Here is a 16,164-nt window from a genome sequence, read left to right on the forward strand (position 1 = left end):
CTTCCTTTAAAATCAGTTTGCTCCTTCATCTGTTATCATGTAGTGCCACTCCTGCAGTTTGTTAGCAGGCTGGGATGTCTTCATGGAGCACCACTGACCTCAGCATGCAAGTACTGCAGTCTGCAGTCTGCTCTTGCAGGAGGAGTTGCAGTGTTGGGCAGGCCAGGCTGGGAACATCAATTTTCCCTCTTTGTTTATTACAACAGCCATGGCCAACCTTTTTTACAGAAAGGTTTGCTTATGAGGCTTTGGGATTATGGAAAGTGAGGACATTTGGGTGCTGTGATGTGTTGATGTGTAACCTGGCCTCTGAAGGCTGGTGCTAACCCTTAGGAGTAGGTAACTTAGGAATAAAAAGACCTTTAACCTCGTGGTGTTCTACTAACTTGGTTAGGCAGTTGCACCTTTCTCTTACTTTGCTGAAAGCTTTTATTTGCCTGACTTTTCCCATGCCAAAAGAGACTCCAAGGAGCTGCACAGCTCTTGCTTCCTCCAGATGCAGTTCTTATTGGCTCTCTGCCTGCTGGGTGCAGTGAGCTTCAGGCACTTTCTCAACTGAGAGCATCTCCTGTCTGTTCTCTTTCCAAGTTACAAAGTACATGTAGGTTCTTGTAGGGCAGGTTGGGATCCTCTCATGTGGTGCAATTCCTCTGCCAAATCACAGTCTTGTTCTGCCCTTGAACTTCAGGCAGGCATCCTGTTTTAATCAGTTCCTGACTCTGAATGAATTTCCATATGTTCACTCTGATTTCCAAAATCTGATCTATAGACTAAAGATAATGAGTTGACTTGATGATCTCTGCAGAGTGAATTTAAGTCTTAGTTAAGGCATAAGAAATTACACTGGAGAATGTAATGCCTTTAAAGTTCAGTTAGGCAAAACAGGTTGCATTTTGTTTGAAATTATACACACCCTCCTATTTCATATTAACATTTTTGATATTCTGAATTTGAAAAGCCTTGAAAACTGTTAAAGCATTCCCCATTTCACAGGTTATCTTTTCCTTGGATATAGTATTCCTGTACTACTGGAACCAGCCTGCCTGCAGTACTGGTACAACTCAAAAGAGGAGTTCATTTTCATCATGGAGTTTTGAATTCTGATGTATTCATACCAGTATTTGGGAATCAAGAGAAACTTGTCCAAGTTGATTGTAATTTGCAAACTCATCAGGATATTTGCTCTTTTGTTTGCAGACTTGATATTTGCAAGTTCCCGGCCTTGACAGCAATCACCATGGATAGTGGTAAGTTTAACCTACTGATGAGTGTACATTCTCCATTATTTCCTGTTAAGTAGACAGTAACACACCCCAACACTGTCTTCATAATCCCAGTCTCTTTGCACAAAAGATGCCCTCTGGCATTGAACTGGCTTTGATGTTACAGATGATGCAGAACTTTGCCCACACTGAGCTGGAGTCATGCAACTGTTCTGACAGAGAAATTATTTGCAGACCATAAGAATCATCACAGCCTTATTGTTGCCCTTTGAAAACTGGTTGCAGAATGAAGACCACAGAGCTGAATTTCCAGCCTGGAGTACTTTAGTTTTAACTGGTTTTAAGCTTGTCTCTGTAACTCCTGATTCTCAGAGCAGGAGTCACTTTTTAAACTTTGTAAGTAAAAGCACAAATTCAAACCAAATGGATTTGTTAGGGTGATCTACAGAAAGATTTAATAGCAGCAGCAGCAGCTTCAAATTCAGAACTAAAACGTTTGTTTTTACTGTTTAGTGGTGATTTTAATCTGCTTAATGGGTAAGGAGTCAAAAGAGGAAGCTCAATCCTGGTCTCAGTGGAGCTGGTTTTGGTGTCCAGGCTGCTCTGGGCTTTGCCTCAGCAGCACTTCAGTGTCTCAGAATGCTTTTCCCACTTTGCTGCTCCCTGTTCCCTCTGTCACTACAGACCTAAAGCTTTTTTCCTTTCCCTGTGGCAGCTTCAGCTGGCAGGCTGCAAAATATTTATCCTCTTGTGTCTGTGCCTGGCTCCAGTTCTGACTGAATTTCACCTTGGTAGAGTATCCATTCACTACCAGGATAGCAGGCAGCCTTTCCAGAGGGGGTGTAATAAATTGATCTGACTGTATTGTTCTCTTCAATAATAATAGGTGAAACTAAGTCTCTGGAAGCTTTCTGATACATAAAAACTTGGTAAAAGCCACTTATTGCAGTTACATACAGAGCACAAGCATGTCTGAAGAAATTATGTATTCAAATGCATTAAATTTGGTAGTTGTATAATGTCATCTATATCCTACAAAAATTGGGGAAGTAGAAGAGACTTTGGATGATTTGTGTCTTTTATATATATAATGCCAAAATAATGATTTTGACTTCTTTTTTATCTTTTTGTTTTGCTAGTTAATCTCCCTAACAAAGTGAAAAAGTGACTTATCTTGCTTCATTTCTTTATTCTTACACATGCAACTCTTCCCTGATTGTGTTGAGCTCCACAGTAACAGCTGCAGTGAATTCAGCCACGCTGTGGCTTAGCTAGGTGGGCACCCAGCCCAAGTGGGCTTTTTGCACACTCCTATGCTACTGTAGCTGAGTACCTACATGGTTGTGGTCCTGGAATACTAAGAAGTCAGAATGGGTTCTGCATACAGTTCCATTATCTTTTTTTATAAGGTTCATCAGGCAGTGCCTGATTCTCATTAAATCCCTGTATTTCAATTGCAGGTTTTTATTTCCTTGATACATTTGTATTGACTTCTCAACAGGATTTGAAGTCACTAGGATTATGCAAAGCATTAAAAATTTCACATCCAAACAAACAAGTTAATTTACTTCATTTTTATTTCCACCCTTGCAGGGTCAAAAGGCATTCCAGGTCTAGACTAGCCGGAGATTTTTATTTTTCAGATACATTCATTATTAAGATGGGATGCAGTTTATTTTCATCAGCAGGCTTTTTTTGTCTCTGTAGTATGTACATTTTGTGTACTGTATCGAGAGAGAAGACAGACCTTCTGAGTATGAGTTGTTAAATAAAAACTTTAAAGGTTTAGATAGTCAAACATTGTTCATTCTTGAACTGAATTAATATTTTGCTGTTCTTCATCAATGCATTTCAGAAATGTATGATGATTTCCCATTGGAAAACTTCAGTATTACCTAAAAACTCATATCAATATATATCAAATGCAATATTTCTTAATATACCAGATTTTAAACCTTTATTCTCTTTGGAAATTGTAAAGTGCATGCAGAAACAATTATTTGTATCTCATTTGTGAGAGCCAGAATCTGTAAATCAGGGTATTTTCAGCTACCTGCATTCTCCTGTGTTTCTTTTCCTTCTGCATCCGATACAAAACTGTCATCACTTCTCTCATTGCTCTTTTTGGGGATGGGTTCCAGCCATGAAATTAAATTCCCTACATTTTATCTGCTGGAGGAAGGGAAACTTAATTTATAGTGCATTATCTACTCTTCAGTGCCTCTACACATGGACACTCTTAGGAGAATCTGGCCTGACACTTGTTCCCTTCAGGAGTGCCCACAGGGAGTTGGGGGAAGCAGGAGAAGCACTTGCAGTCCATCCCCAGGCATGGCTGTGTGCATTCCTCATATGGATGAATTGTTCAGCTCATCACCTTGAGGTGATCACTGAGGCATGAGGCTGAGAGAAACCAAATTATTCAGGCCTAGAGGGAAGTGAGGGGAATTGTGTGGAAAGTGGGAAAAAGCCATCTCTTACTCTTTCCTTTTTGAAGAGCTTTCTGAATATTGGTTTCTATGTTACTTAGTCACTGAATTGCACAATAGATGTCCATGTGCTCACCTGTGGTGCTGAGAAAAACCAAATTTGCAGTAGGTGCAGTTGCAGGGCTGGATGCACTGAAGCCCTGGCATCCTCATGAGCAGGGCAATTTGTGTGATGCATGCATGTATGTAATGTGTTCAGCTGCAAGCATAGGATCAGTGCTGTTTTGGAATTCAATCTTCACATCTTCATATAATCCTTTGCAAAAGGAAGATCACTGTCTCATTATTTGTAACCACATTGTGACTGACTGACCCTGGCTGGTTGCCAGGTGCCCCCGGAGCTGCTCTGTCACCCCCTCCACCATGGGCTGCACCTTGGGCTCCAGGGGAATCTCAGCTCTGGCACCTGGAGCTCCTCCTCCCCTTCCTTCTCCACTGGCACAGGGTAATTCTCTGGCAGCTTCTCACAGGAGCCACCCCTGCAGCCTGGCCATGGAGATCCATTACAGTACTATACCACAGACATTAAACAAGTTGAGATTAGTTATGCCTAATTATGCTAATCTGTGCTGGCAAATACCACCACTTGTTTCTAAAGCAAAAACACAGTTTCCTTGCTGCCCACCCTTTATAACATTAAAAATCAGATGATTAAGGGAAAAAAGACCCTTCAGACTAACTGCAAATGAAGCAATGCACAAATGCTTGTGTAGCCAAGAAAGTGCTACAAATGCATTAGTGTGGCAGTGCATTGAATCATTATCCCCTCTTGCTGGCACTCAGAGCCCAAGAACAGTGTAGCACTGACCTGATGTTCCTGACCTGACCTGGAATACCTGGAGAATTCCTGCATCATGCACTGCAGATGTACCTCCTGGGGAATTCAGGCTGATGGATTCCAAAGTGTTCCCAGTTACTGCATATGTAAAAATCCTTGGTCAGAGAGTTTGATGGAAAGGAACATCAGAAGAAAAGAGATTGCTTCCAGCTTTCCTCCTTGGACAGCAGACTAAGGGAAGCAAATAAAGAATACCTGTGTCAGAACATGGGTTGCCTTTTAGGGTTGTTTTGGTTGATTCATTAAATAAGGTGAGGTTTTCTATATGATTCAGAAAAATAGAGGCTACTTCCCCTCACACCCTCAGAAGAGCTCCCATTTACTGGTTGAGAGTTCTGGAGTGAAGGGAGCAAGTCTGCTTCAAAGTTGCTTAAGAAAACTTAGAGACTTAAACATTGATAAATGCAGCTGTCTGGTGTTTGTGACTCTGAGTAATAGTCATAAATATTTATATCAAAACCTTCAGAGCATTCTGGCTGTGATGCCCCCAGGCAGCAGCAAACATCATTTGGGATGTTGACAAGCAGGATTTGTTTGTTCAGTGTCAGTCTGAGCTGAGCATGTGTCTGTGTCTTCCAAGGACTCTCCTTGGGCACCAGCTTCAGTCTTGTTTCACCACCCATGACTGTGATGCTGAATTGAGGTCTGTGCATTTGTGACATTTTGAAATGACTACTGAAATTGCAGGCCCAACTACTTACCACAGTGAGCAAAACTAGGAAAGGCCTTTTATCATATCAAATAAAGGGGAAGGCTTTGAAAAAACTTTTCAAAGTTGTATTTTCTTGGAGCAATTCTAGTGTGAGGTTTTGGGTGTCTATTTTAGAAGTGACCTTTGTTGACTCTCCTCTTCTTATTCAGTGTTCTTAACAGAGGACAAAGCCAACTCTGTGTTGAAAAGATACCCAAGAGCCAACACGTTTCTGGAAGAAATAAAGCAAGGTGACATAGAACATGAATGCAGAGAAGAAATCTGCAGCTATGAAGAAGCAAGAGAAGCATTTGAAAATGAGGAAAAAACGGTATGTTTTGCTGTCTATGTAAGGGTGGGGTGTATTTACACTAAACTTCTGGATGTGCTGAGTGCTTGTGTTTCCCAGCATTGCATTAGATTTGGTTTTTGCACAGGGAAATTGTACTGGCAAGGGCAGTGATTTAGGGGCCAGAGTGGCACAGGGAACCTTGCAGATTTCTTCTGAAATTTACACAGGTGACACATTCCACTCTTCAGTGGCTGAGCTCTACATCAAAAAGTAACAGTCTATTAAGGCATACTGGACATGTTAAGTTTTTGGCATTTTTTGTTGGTGTTGGTGTGTATCTCACACATAGCTGGGGAAATGGGTAAGGCTGGCATGAGAATTTTCTGATTTATTAAAATTAAGTTGTAGGACATGTGGTTTCCCTTCAAAGCTGCTTCTTTCTGAAGCTCTCAAGTGCCTGCACACATGTGTTTTTACCTCCCAAACCTGACTTGGCATGACTATTCCCAATGATAGCTCATTGTGTAATTAAAAATAATGTGTACAGTGAGACAACTTGTATAAAATTCTAACACAATATCACTGCTGCTTTTTGTTTAGTCACTAGAGAAAACATAACCTAAACATGTCTCTCAGCTTCTTTCTCCCATTTAGGAACATTTTTTGCTATGGTAATTAGCATTTCCCTTGCAGAGGTATTTGGGAAGTAGTTAAATAGGAATAATTGCATTTATTTTCTGCCACAAGTGTTGAAGGAGCTTTCAATAAGATCCTAACCTTTTATCCATTTCCACTAGTGTATCCTTTTTCCCTGGCTGCTCTGTTCTGCTGTGGGGAGTTGCTAATGGGTCAGGCTCTGCTAATGTGCAGTGGTGCCTGACCAGCCTCACTGGGCTTTATTTATTTATTTGTCCCCCAGCACTATCCATCCACACAGCCACTTTAGTAATGCTTAACATCTGTGTCCCAGGGGAAGGGAATGGATGCAGTGCACTGGGAACATGATCTAGTGTATGCAGAGAAGCACAGGATCAAAGCTTTCATAGTATAGATAGACTGGAATTCAAATGGGGGCTGTAGCTTATTTATCTCATGATAACTTTTTGTCTAATCTCTTTTCTTTTTAATCTTGTCCCCTTGCTTCTTTGTTTTTCTGCAGTCTTGTGGGCAGGTCTGCAACATGCAGATTTGTAATATTAAAAGAATATCAAGCAGTTCCCTCAAGTTATTTTTGGTGCATGAGTTTTTAATTAGCATTGTGTATGTCAAGTGTGCATACATGCCATTCAGTATTTTCAAGACAGGATTTTGACAGATTCCAAATTACTATTTTAAGTTAGTTATAAAGAGAAAACTATTATGTTGGGCTAGAGCCAACAGTGAAGAATTTGCAGGACTTTGTGGGTAAAATAGAATATGAAATTATTTGTTGACAAATGTAATGCATGTGGAGGAATTGGGGACATTCATTATAATACATGATTGGCTCTGAACAGAATTCAGGAACGAGATCTGGATTTCAATCTATGAAGACTTCAATTTAATGCTGAGCAGTTAAACAAAGCCAAAACAAAGAACCCCAAGTTCTAAGAATCTGAAATAAAGGAACAGGGATCAAAATAAAGAGCTTACCCACATCTTGAGTGTGTACGACTCTTATCTCCCTATCTCTTTAAAAGTAAATTAGTACCTGAGGAAGGACCAGAGAAGGTGACAATTGATCAAAGATATGGAAAGACTTGTATAACAACAATAGACGATAAAATAATTGAATCAGGGGATATGTGATGATGTCTGTGAGATGAAGGCTGAGCTGAGGTCAGTCACTTGCCATCCTTCTGACAGCAGAGCTGAGAGGGCCTCAAAGGAAACTGGGAAGGTTCAAAGCAAATAGAAGTCTCTCCTCAGCACGGCTAATGGAGCTGTGGACTGCCTTGCCACAGGATGTCTCAGATCCTAAAAGCTTGTACAGGTTCAGAGAACAGTGATGTAAATGAAGGGAAGTTAAATCGGTCTGGAACCATTAATTAAAAGGAATCAACTTTGCCTAATGGAAGTTCTTAAGGTACAAATATGTGAAATGTGGGAGAGTATCTCCCAGCAGCAGCACAGCAGCCTGCCTGTGTTTGAACTCTTTCAGCAGTCTCTAACGATTACTGTCAGAAGTTAACAGATAAGGTGAGCCCTAGGTGTGACCTTGTAAAGCTGTTTATTGTGGTGCTTGTAGCCTGCAGGCAGTGCTGCATGTGGTCACTGGTCAGGTGTCAGAGGTTGTTGGGAGGCTAAAAAATTTATTCAGAGGTTACTGTGCTACGTAGCTGAGTGGGATTGTAGCACCGGTATTAATTTAATTTCCATTAACTCATTTATAAAAATTAAACTGCATGAAGATTTTAAAAGCTGGAAGTCACAGATTTTCGTTCCTATTGCAAATTTCCAGTGAATTTTAAATATTGCAGAAAATTGCCAAGTTCTCTTTGTTGCTTTATTCAAGCAAAACAAACCAACTACTGCTAAAAATCTTAGTAAGCAGCTTAAAACTTGTCAACACCAGACCTAAAATTAAATGATCAGGTAAGACTTTCAGTGTTGCTCTGTGTGTAATTATGGATGCTGGATAAACTCTCATGTGAGAAGATGTGAATCTTTTCCTGCTACTTGGAAGTGGGGGCAGACCAGAAGGGAAGAGTGTGGCAGGTGCCCTCACTTCCCCTCCCTGCTCTGCTCTCTCCTTCTGCCTGGGGAATACCAAGCAGTCTTCTAACTTGTTATCAGTCCACCTTAAAAACAAGTCAGGCAGTTGACAAAGAATCATTTGAGGATGACGATGCTGCCAGCTGCAGTAAAGGCCTCTCCTGAAATTCTAAAGAGAGTGAGTCTTGACTTCCTTGTGGATCCCTAATTTGATTCAGCATTCAGATCCAGCTGATACTGACTCTGTTCTTGGAAGTATTACAAATGAAAGGGAAACAGAATTCTGGAAAAATTTGCTGTTACTGCCTTTGGGATGCCTTTGAGAATTCCTTTTCATTATTTCAAACTGGATTTGCCAAAGCACTAAGGTACATTCAGAAAAATAGTTTTTGGCAGGAATATATGTTAGATGTTTTCCAAGTATTTTCCATTGCAGTTATCTGATTCTGTGGCCTGCTTAAGTTTTTCAGCCTTATAAGGCTTTTACACCTGGCATTCCCAGTTGTACAGCACTCAGGGATAAATGATTACTGAAGTGCCCTTTTCATTAATCACAAGTTAGTAATTTTGTCAAGCAGAAAGTCCTTTCTGTTGTTAGTTAAAGAGACCCACAGTTGTGGGAGGGACGTTTGTGCTGGGAGTTTTCCAGCTTATAAATTACTCTTTAACTTTCTGTATGAATTTTACAGATACTTTGTAAATTTTGAGTCTTCCCCTCTTGGTCTTTTTGAAGCAGTAGTTCTTTTACAGACAGCAGTTTGTACAAACATTCACACTGTTGAGGTTGTCTGTGGCTTTGTTAGGCAGGATTTGACTGTGACCAGAAGTCTTGTCCTCCTCCTGCACCACCCCTTCACTCTGCAGTGTAGCTGTGGGTGGCAGAGCAGAGGGAGAGCTTGGCACCTGTGCAGCTCAGACCTGAGGGATGCATTTCCTGCAGTTCTGTCAGTTGTGGCAGTCTGGGGCTGAAAGTCTTTGTGCTTCTCTTGGAGAGCTGACTGGCAAAAATGCAAGCTGGGAACCCAGGATCTAGTATGCTAACAAGGTTATTCCTTGTGGGGTTTTGTGGAGTTTTTTGGTTGTTTTGAGGGGGTTTTTTTGTTTGGTTTTTGGGGTTTTTTTTTGTTTGTTTGGTTGTTGTTGTTGTTGTTGTTTTCTTTTCCCATGAAGAACATTTAAATTTATTTTTTAATGACTCGAGTGTTTCTTTTTTTGGTGTTTTTCACCTGTGTGCAGAACTGTATTCCTCTGTCTATGTATCAGTGTTAGACCTAAAGTAATTTCTGACCAGGGAGTGGGGAGTGTCTCAACTGTCTTGAGTTTTCTTTGCCCTGGATGTAAATGAAAAAGGACATTAAGCTACTTTAATCCTTAAGGCAGTTTACACCCTTTTAGCTCTGTATGCTTTTGTCTGGTCACATCACCAAGTCAAACATCCCCAAAGCATCACACCCTGTTCTGCTCTAAGTGCCTGCCACTCTGGGGGGACAGAACAGATTTTCTGCTGCTTTGCTGAGTAGCAGTGCCAAGGAGAGATGCTGCTTCAGCTTTCTGAAGATACAAAGACATTTTCTACAGCAGATAGATCTGACCTAGAAGTAATGTGGAAACAATATTCCAAGACCAGCCACTCCAGTCACTATTTAGTACCCTTCTAGTGGAAAAGGTGCATTTCCTCTGCAGTCTGCAACACATAATAGATTGTTAGGGGAGACATGTAATTTCTTCTTTTTCATCAAAATTACCTTTCTCCTCCAAAGAGTCTTTAAAATGACATATCCTTGCACTGTATATGTAATGACTTCCAGTAAATCTTTGGTCTTAAAAACAAACATTTTACAATTTTATTTCTTTGCTGCCATTGAGGCCACAGAACAGTGATGTGGGAAGTTTGGTCCCAGTACATACAGCAGGATTTCATAATCCTAATTAATAATTTTCTGGGTTTTTTTTAGTTAACAATATATTTTATTTTATTACTTTATTACACTAAGTAATCTAGTTATCTGTATTCTCACCAGATGCAAAAGTAATAGGTATTCTTAATTGCCTGGTGGTCTGGTGGAGAGAGGGTGAGGTGTTTGGTTCTGCCAGGTTTTACCATGCTGAGATCCCAAAAGCTTTCAGTTGTGCAGCTGATGGCATTTTTCAGTGTTAGTTCCCCCCAAAATACATTTTTCTAAACTCAGAACTGTTGGTTTGGGGTACACTGTGGAACAAATGTCAAGGAGGGTCCTTGTAGAGAAGAATTTAGAGTCCATCTTTCCAGTCTGTCTTGCTTTGTTTGAAGCCAGTGCCACCTGACACAGCTTGGATGATTTGGACCTGAGTTCACATCAAAGAGGGGCATTGGGACAATCTGCTTGTGGTGTCAAGCCTTAAAATTTAGGGAAAATGCCTGATCCTGGATTGGTGTAGGAGTTGAAAGTGTTTCAGTTTTTGAATTTGCACGTAGACATAAGAACATCTGAATTTATCTTTGGAAAGGAAAATTTACAGGAGAGTCAATTGTTTCATGTCCATGGCATTAATGTAAACCTGAGTAAATCCTGACCCAGAAGTGTTGATAGTGTTTGTTTTGTCCATGTGTCCTGGTGCTGCCTTTGCACAGGGAAAGTTTGACCTCCATGCCAGAGGGATTGTGCTGCCTCTGGGGTGGCATTTTCTGTTTAATGCTCATCATGTGCCATCAGGCCTGAGCTAAATAAAACGATGAATCTGATTTGTCTGTGCACAAAGTCAGTCTGCAGCCTAAATACATCATTTGTTAGCAACTGAGCAATTACAATTTCAGTTCTACCTGGTGACTATTTTATAAATAGTTGCATGAAATGTGTGCTGTCATTTAAAATTAATGTGATGCTGGCAGGAGGGTGAGAGGGTCAAGTCTGCATTTTTAAAGAAAACCAGAGTTCAGAGATTCTGGCATTGACTGGGGGGGTGTCATTAATTATAGGTTTTTGGGGTTTGGGTTTTTAATTATACTAAAGTATACTAAAATGTTCTAAATTATGATTATAAAACTCAGTGGAAGTGTTTCATAGTAGGAGAGACATTACAGCTGAGGATGGCTACTCTTTTGAGGCAGGGTATGCTTTTCTTTTGTGCTGTTTCTTCACAGTATTCACTGCAGAAGGAATTGGATGGTAACACAATATCTGTGCTCCCATTTGCTTATATTAACATAGCAAAGAGGACTTTCAAGTATTGGTGTCCCCCTTCATCTTTGTTTTTGCTTGTTCATATTTTCACTTTATGTTTCATTTATCTGTAGCTCTGTTGTCAAGGTTTCTAGAATGTAATAACCTGTGTGATAGTCTCACAGTTATGGGCTATTTTTAACTGTAAACAGAGGATCTGGATCAACTCAAACTAAGCTGACAGTGATTTCTGTATGAGCCAGAGGGTGGGGCATGTCTAAATTATGATAAGACAGTGCAGCTTAGTTGTGCTTAGCCAGAATGGTCTGTCACTGTGAGCTGGTGTTTCTGTGTCAAATTGTACTAGTGTATTATTTCCATTTTAAAACAAACAAACCCTAAACTTTTGCCTTGAGTGGTGACAGATTCTGATCCACCAGATGGCTGATGTGCATGCTGATTAGGCAGGGGCTTTTGAGATATGTTTTTCTTAGTTTGTTTTGTGATTTGATTTTTTCCTTTTCTGACTCTATCATCACTTAGTCCTGCCTCTGCTGCATGTTTGTAAACATTGAGTGCAGATATAAGAATGTTAAAAGTGGTGAGGAGTTTTTTACTAAACTAAATCCCTTTTGTATCACTAAGCACATAAGAAGAAAAATTGAAAGTTTGTGTGTGCTTATCCATGCCAGCTCTTATTTTAATCATCAATATTTGAAATACCTTTGTTTTTGTCCTCATTCTTTAAAACAACTTGCTTACATTGCTTGTTTTTTATTAACTGTGTTATAGTTTCTGACATGTTGTGTCTTGCCCTTCTAGAAAGAGTTCTGGAAAGTCTACAAAAACGGACTCCAGGGAGAAAGTAACACAGGACATAGCTGGTATTCATTTTACCTCGCATTTCCATTAATCATTGGCCTGTTCGTTGTCCTCATTGTGGTGTTTGTCATCTGGAGGTGCCTGTTCAAGAAGAAGCTGCGGCGGCAGTCGGTGTACCGGGGAGCGCCCGCAGCGCTGGGCGAGGGCGCCGCCGGCCGAGGGCCCCGCCCGCCGCCGCTGGGCCTTGTGCATTCCCCGCAGGAGGAGGCGTTCGAGGGCACCGGGCTCTCCCCAGCGGGGCTCAGCTATTCGGATGCACGGTCAGACTCAATATCCACCAGGCTCTCCAACTGTGATCCTCCTCCTTCCTATGAGGAAGCCACTGGGGAGATCAGTGTGGGAAGGATTGAAACGGAGCAGCATTTAGATCCGCCCCCACAGTACGAAGACATCGTGAACTCCAGTTCAGCCAGTGCCATTGCACTGACCCCCATTGTCACCAGTACTAAGTAAAACAAGAAGAATGCCATGGACCTTTTAAAAATCATTAATCATTTTGTAGCACTTTATCTTGGCTTATTATGCATTTCTGTAATTTAACGGACTTGTATACAACGAATTTCACTTTTTTTAGGTTCACTCGATCTTTGGGTTTGGGATTTTTTTTCCTCCTATCAAATGTCTTAAAAGATAAGGAATCTGTATTGAGAGTGTAGTACAGATACAGATGTGGTGCTCTGTCATACTTCTCAAAAGTACCTCTGTTTTGAAGGACGTCACTTGTTTTATTCCAAACACTGTCCACATTCCCCACAAAATTTGTGAGATCACCCTCCCCTTTCTTAATGCAGACTGTCAGAATTCCCTGCAGTAGGGAATCCTTAAGCAACATTTTAATAGTTATTTACACTAGAGGGGACTGATTTTGCAGTATTGCCTCTTGTCTGGTTTGTTCCTTTTTCTCACCTTGATTTTTGTTGCATGCTGCAGCCTCTCCTGGCCCTCGGGAGGCTGGGAGCCTTTGTGTTCGAACCAGGATCTCTTGTGGAGAATGCTGGTGTAAGAGCAATAATTCCAGAGTCCTAGCAGGAGAGGTGTGTTCTAAAGCTTTTGCTATTACAGCTCAAAATTCTGTAAATGCTTAGAAGCTGACAATTCAAGACACTAATTGGTGAATTTAATGGTGTAAGTTTTTGTCTGTGTTCTGCCTTTCCTGTTTTCCTACCTGGTTTTACTGTTGTATTCTAGAGGTGAGAAGTGTGCATATGTTAACTTCAGAACTTGAAAGATCATGCAACAGTAATAGTGAAGTATTCAAGAGTGGATAAAATCCTGATCATGGACTTCCTTCTGTGATTTTCACTGGGACCAGGATGTAATCTGTAAGCACATACACCCAAAGGCATTGCTTTCCTTTTTAAAGGGAGAAAAAAGAAAGAAATTCACTGTCTGTGACTTCCTTTTCCCCCCAAATATGAAAACCTTCCTCAAGGTTTTGCCAGCTATAAACCCTTTCCTCAAGTTCTGATACTCCCTTGCCTACTGACATGTACCTTGTGTACACCTTGTACTGGTGCCTGTGTGAATTCTTTGCAGAGAATATAAATATCTTTTTTCAACAACAAATAAATGTATTGCTTATCCATTCCATCAAGGAATTCTAAGAACATGCAGGCATAACCCCAAGCATTAGTGTGGAGTGACTTTTTGAGGCTGAAGAGATGGATGCAAGTTACATACAGGCTTGTACAGAATTTCATCCACTTGGTTTAGGTGGTACAAATTCTAGTGTGGTGATCTTCTTTTACAGGTTGATTTAAAAGTTAATTGCTCAGTTTAATTTCTCAGTATTGAGTTTCAGTTTTCTTTCTTCCCACACCAAGTAGCATGGCATTATCTTAGTACTCTTCTGTGTTCTACTAATGAATTAACACCAACTGAAATGTGTTGAGCCCTAAATTATGTTATGTTGGCTTTCTTACAAGAGGAACCCAAACTGTCTTGTTTCAAATGCCCCAGATGAAATGCCAGTGCCATCTGTTTGAAATTGCTTTCAATGTCCCTCTCATGGGGGCTTGGCCCAACTATTCCCTAAGGATTTTTGTGAAGGAGACAGGAAGGAAAGAGATGGTTATAGATGGGTGTGTAAATGTTCACTTTGATAAGAATATGATCTAACCTGTTGACAAGTGCAGTCAGGAGTTGTCATTTTTGGCAAAGAGTAGTTTGCCTTTGTTCCTGCTGGGGATCTACACCTGCTAAGGCAAGTTTTATTAGAGATGAACTCCTGGCCAAACTCCTGACTCCATTGTCAAAACTATAATTTGTGTTTATATTCATTATATATAATACATATATTAAGATGAGTAGATAATACAGTATATTTTGGACACTTGTAGTAAAAATTGCCTGGGTTTTGTTTGTGGACTGTCAGACCTTTTCTTTTGAAGTGGTTTTAGCTCTTGTGAATCCTGAATTGCCACTTGTGGAAGTTAAAGCTCCTTTCAAACCGAGCAAGAGTTAATAAATGAACTGCTTTAGGCAGACTCAGCAGAACAAAGTGCCTCACCCAGCATGCAGGAACCACCTCAGGAAGAGCTGGTACTTCAGTGTCTGTGCCACATTGGCACCTCCTGTGCCTGCCAGCACAGATGGGAGTTTTAGCAGTAGCTTCCCTGCCAGGATATAGGACTTCCCTGGAGGAAATGCATGGACATCACCCATGTTGCATTAGGTTGTTCAGCAGCTGTGCTCATCCCTGAACATGGGCAGTCTGCTTTAGTAGCTTAGAGATGAGTTGGATCTTCCCTTCTCTCTGTTTACTCGGTATTCCACTGCCACTCTTGAAGGGTTGGTTTGTGGCTCCTAAGTTGAGTATGTTACTTTATCCTGTTTCTGTGTCCTGTAGATTCTTTTATGTGCAATCCAAAATTGATGTTTGCCATTGCAAAAAAATGTCACAACCAAAAACTTAGTGATCTATGAGTTGAATTAATTGGACAATGCCTTTTCCATGAGTACATGAGTATGAAAGCCATTGTGGGCTATAATTTTATGTCTTGGTGAATAAATTTTATATTTAAACAAAACCTGTGTGGGGCAGTTGTGCAAATGCATTTCCTCTAAAACATGAACAGTTCTCTCTATGTTGGAATAGCATCAACCCACAAATTGTTTGTTCTGTTTTGTGAAATGTGGGAAAATAGCTTAGTTTTGTGGTTGGCTTTTCTAACCTGATTGAAAAATAAAATTTTATTTGTACTGGGGTTTTTTACAGCTTTTTTTTCTTTTTGTTTTACCTATCCTGTAATTGCATTGTCATGCAATAAATATAAATTTATAGTTGTACCTCTCTAAGGTTTTGCAGCTCTGAATGCAGTGCTGTCTTGACTGATGACATGAATAGTGAGGATATTGCCTTTCCCACTTCTGAATGTAACATTGAATTTCACCTTGTATTGGGACTGAAATGATTTAGCTACTAAACTAACTTAAAGGTGGCACTGTTTTAAGAAATTATGGAAATTAATGATTTGCTTAGATGATATTAACATAAGTGAAGGGTGTTCTCTCTTCACTGGATGTAAATAACCTCTGATTACAGTATTGTATATTTTAAAGGGGTTTGGTTTACATTAAATTATCCTATTTAAGCATTTTTGCCTATGTTTATAGAAAATTTTTTGTAACATTTGTTTTTCAATATGCTAAATAAAAATTTTTAAGATGCCTCTAATGTTTCAAAATATCAATTTTACACAACTACAGTGAGTATTAACTTTGTATGTTTAAGTGGTCTTTTAATTTCTATTGTTCTATGGACTTAATCAGTTTCATGAATTAATTTTTTTTATGATATAAAATACAGTTATAATTTTGTATGTGGGTAGGCAATTCTGTTTTTTAAAATTCACAGTCAGTTTTTATCAGAGTTGCGAATTTGTATTATTTCCTATTTAAAAAAAAAAAAGCATT

At 40.0% G+C, this 16,164-nt stretch overlaps 1 protein-coding gene across 1 annotated transcript in view; it reads left to right on the forward strand.

The window, feature by feature from the left end:
* Positions 1 to 15,902, forward strand: part of PRRG1 (proline rich and Gla domain 1) — a 31,747-nt gene extending 15,845 nt beyond the window's left edge. The window contains exons 4-6 of the mRNA XM_058825618.1: positions 1,198 to 1,247; positions 5,412 to 5,572; positions 12,190 to 15,902. Of these exons, the coding sequence (XP_058681601.1) occupies positions 1,198 to 1,247; positions 5,412 to 5,572; positions 12,190 to 12,702 (724 nt within the window). The 3' untranslated portion in view covers positions 12,703 to 15,902. The remainder of the gene's footprint in view (positions 1 to 1,197; positions 1,248 to 5,411; positions 5,573 to 12,189) is intronic.
* The last annotated feature ends 262 nt before the right edge of the window (positions 15,903 to 16,164 follow it).

Source organism: Ammospiza caudacuta, chromosome 2 (genome assembly GCF_027887145.1).
Source record: "Ammospiza caudacuta isolate bAmmCau1 chromosome 2, bAmmCau1.pri, whole genome shotgun sequence".
NCBI classification, from domain to species: domain Eukaryota; kingdom Metazoa; phylum Chordata; class Aves; order Passeriformes; family Passerellidae; genus Ammospiza; species Ammospiza caudacuta.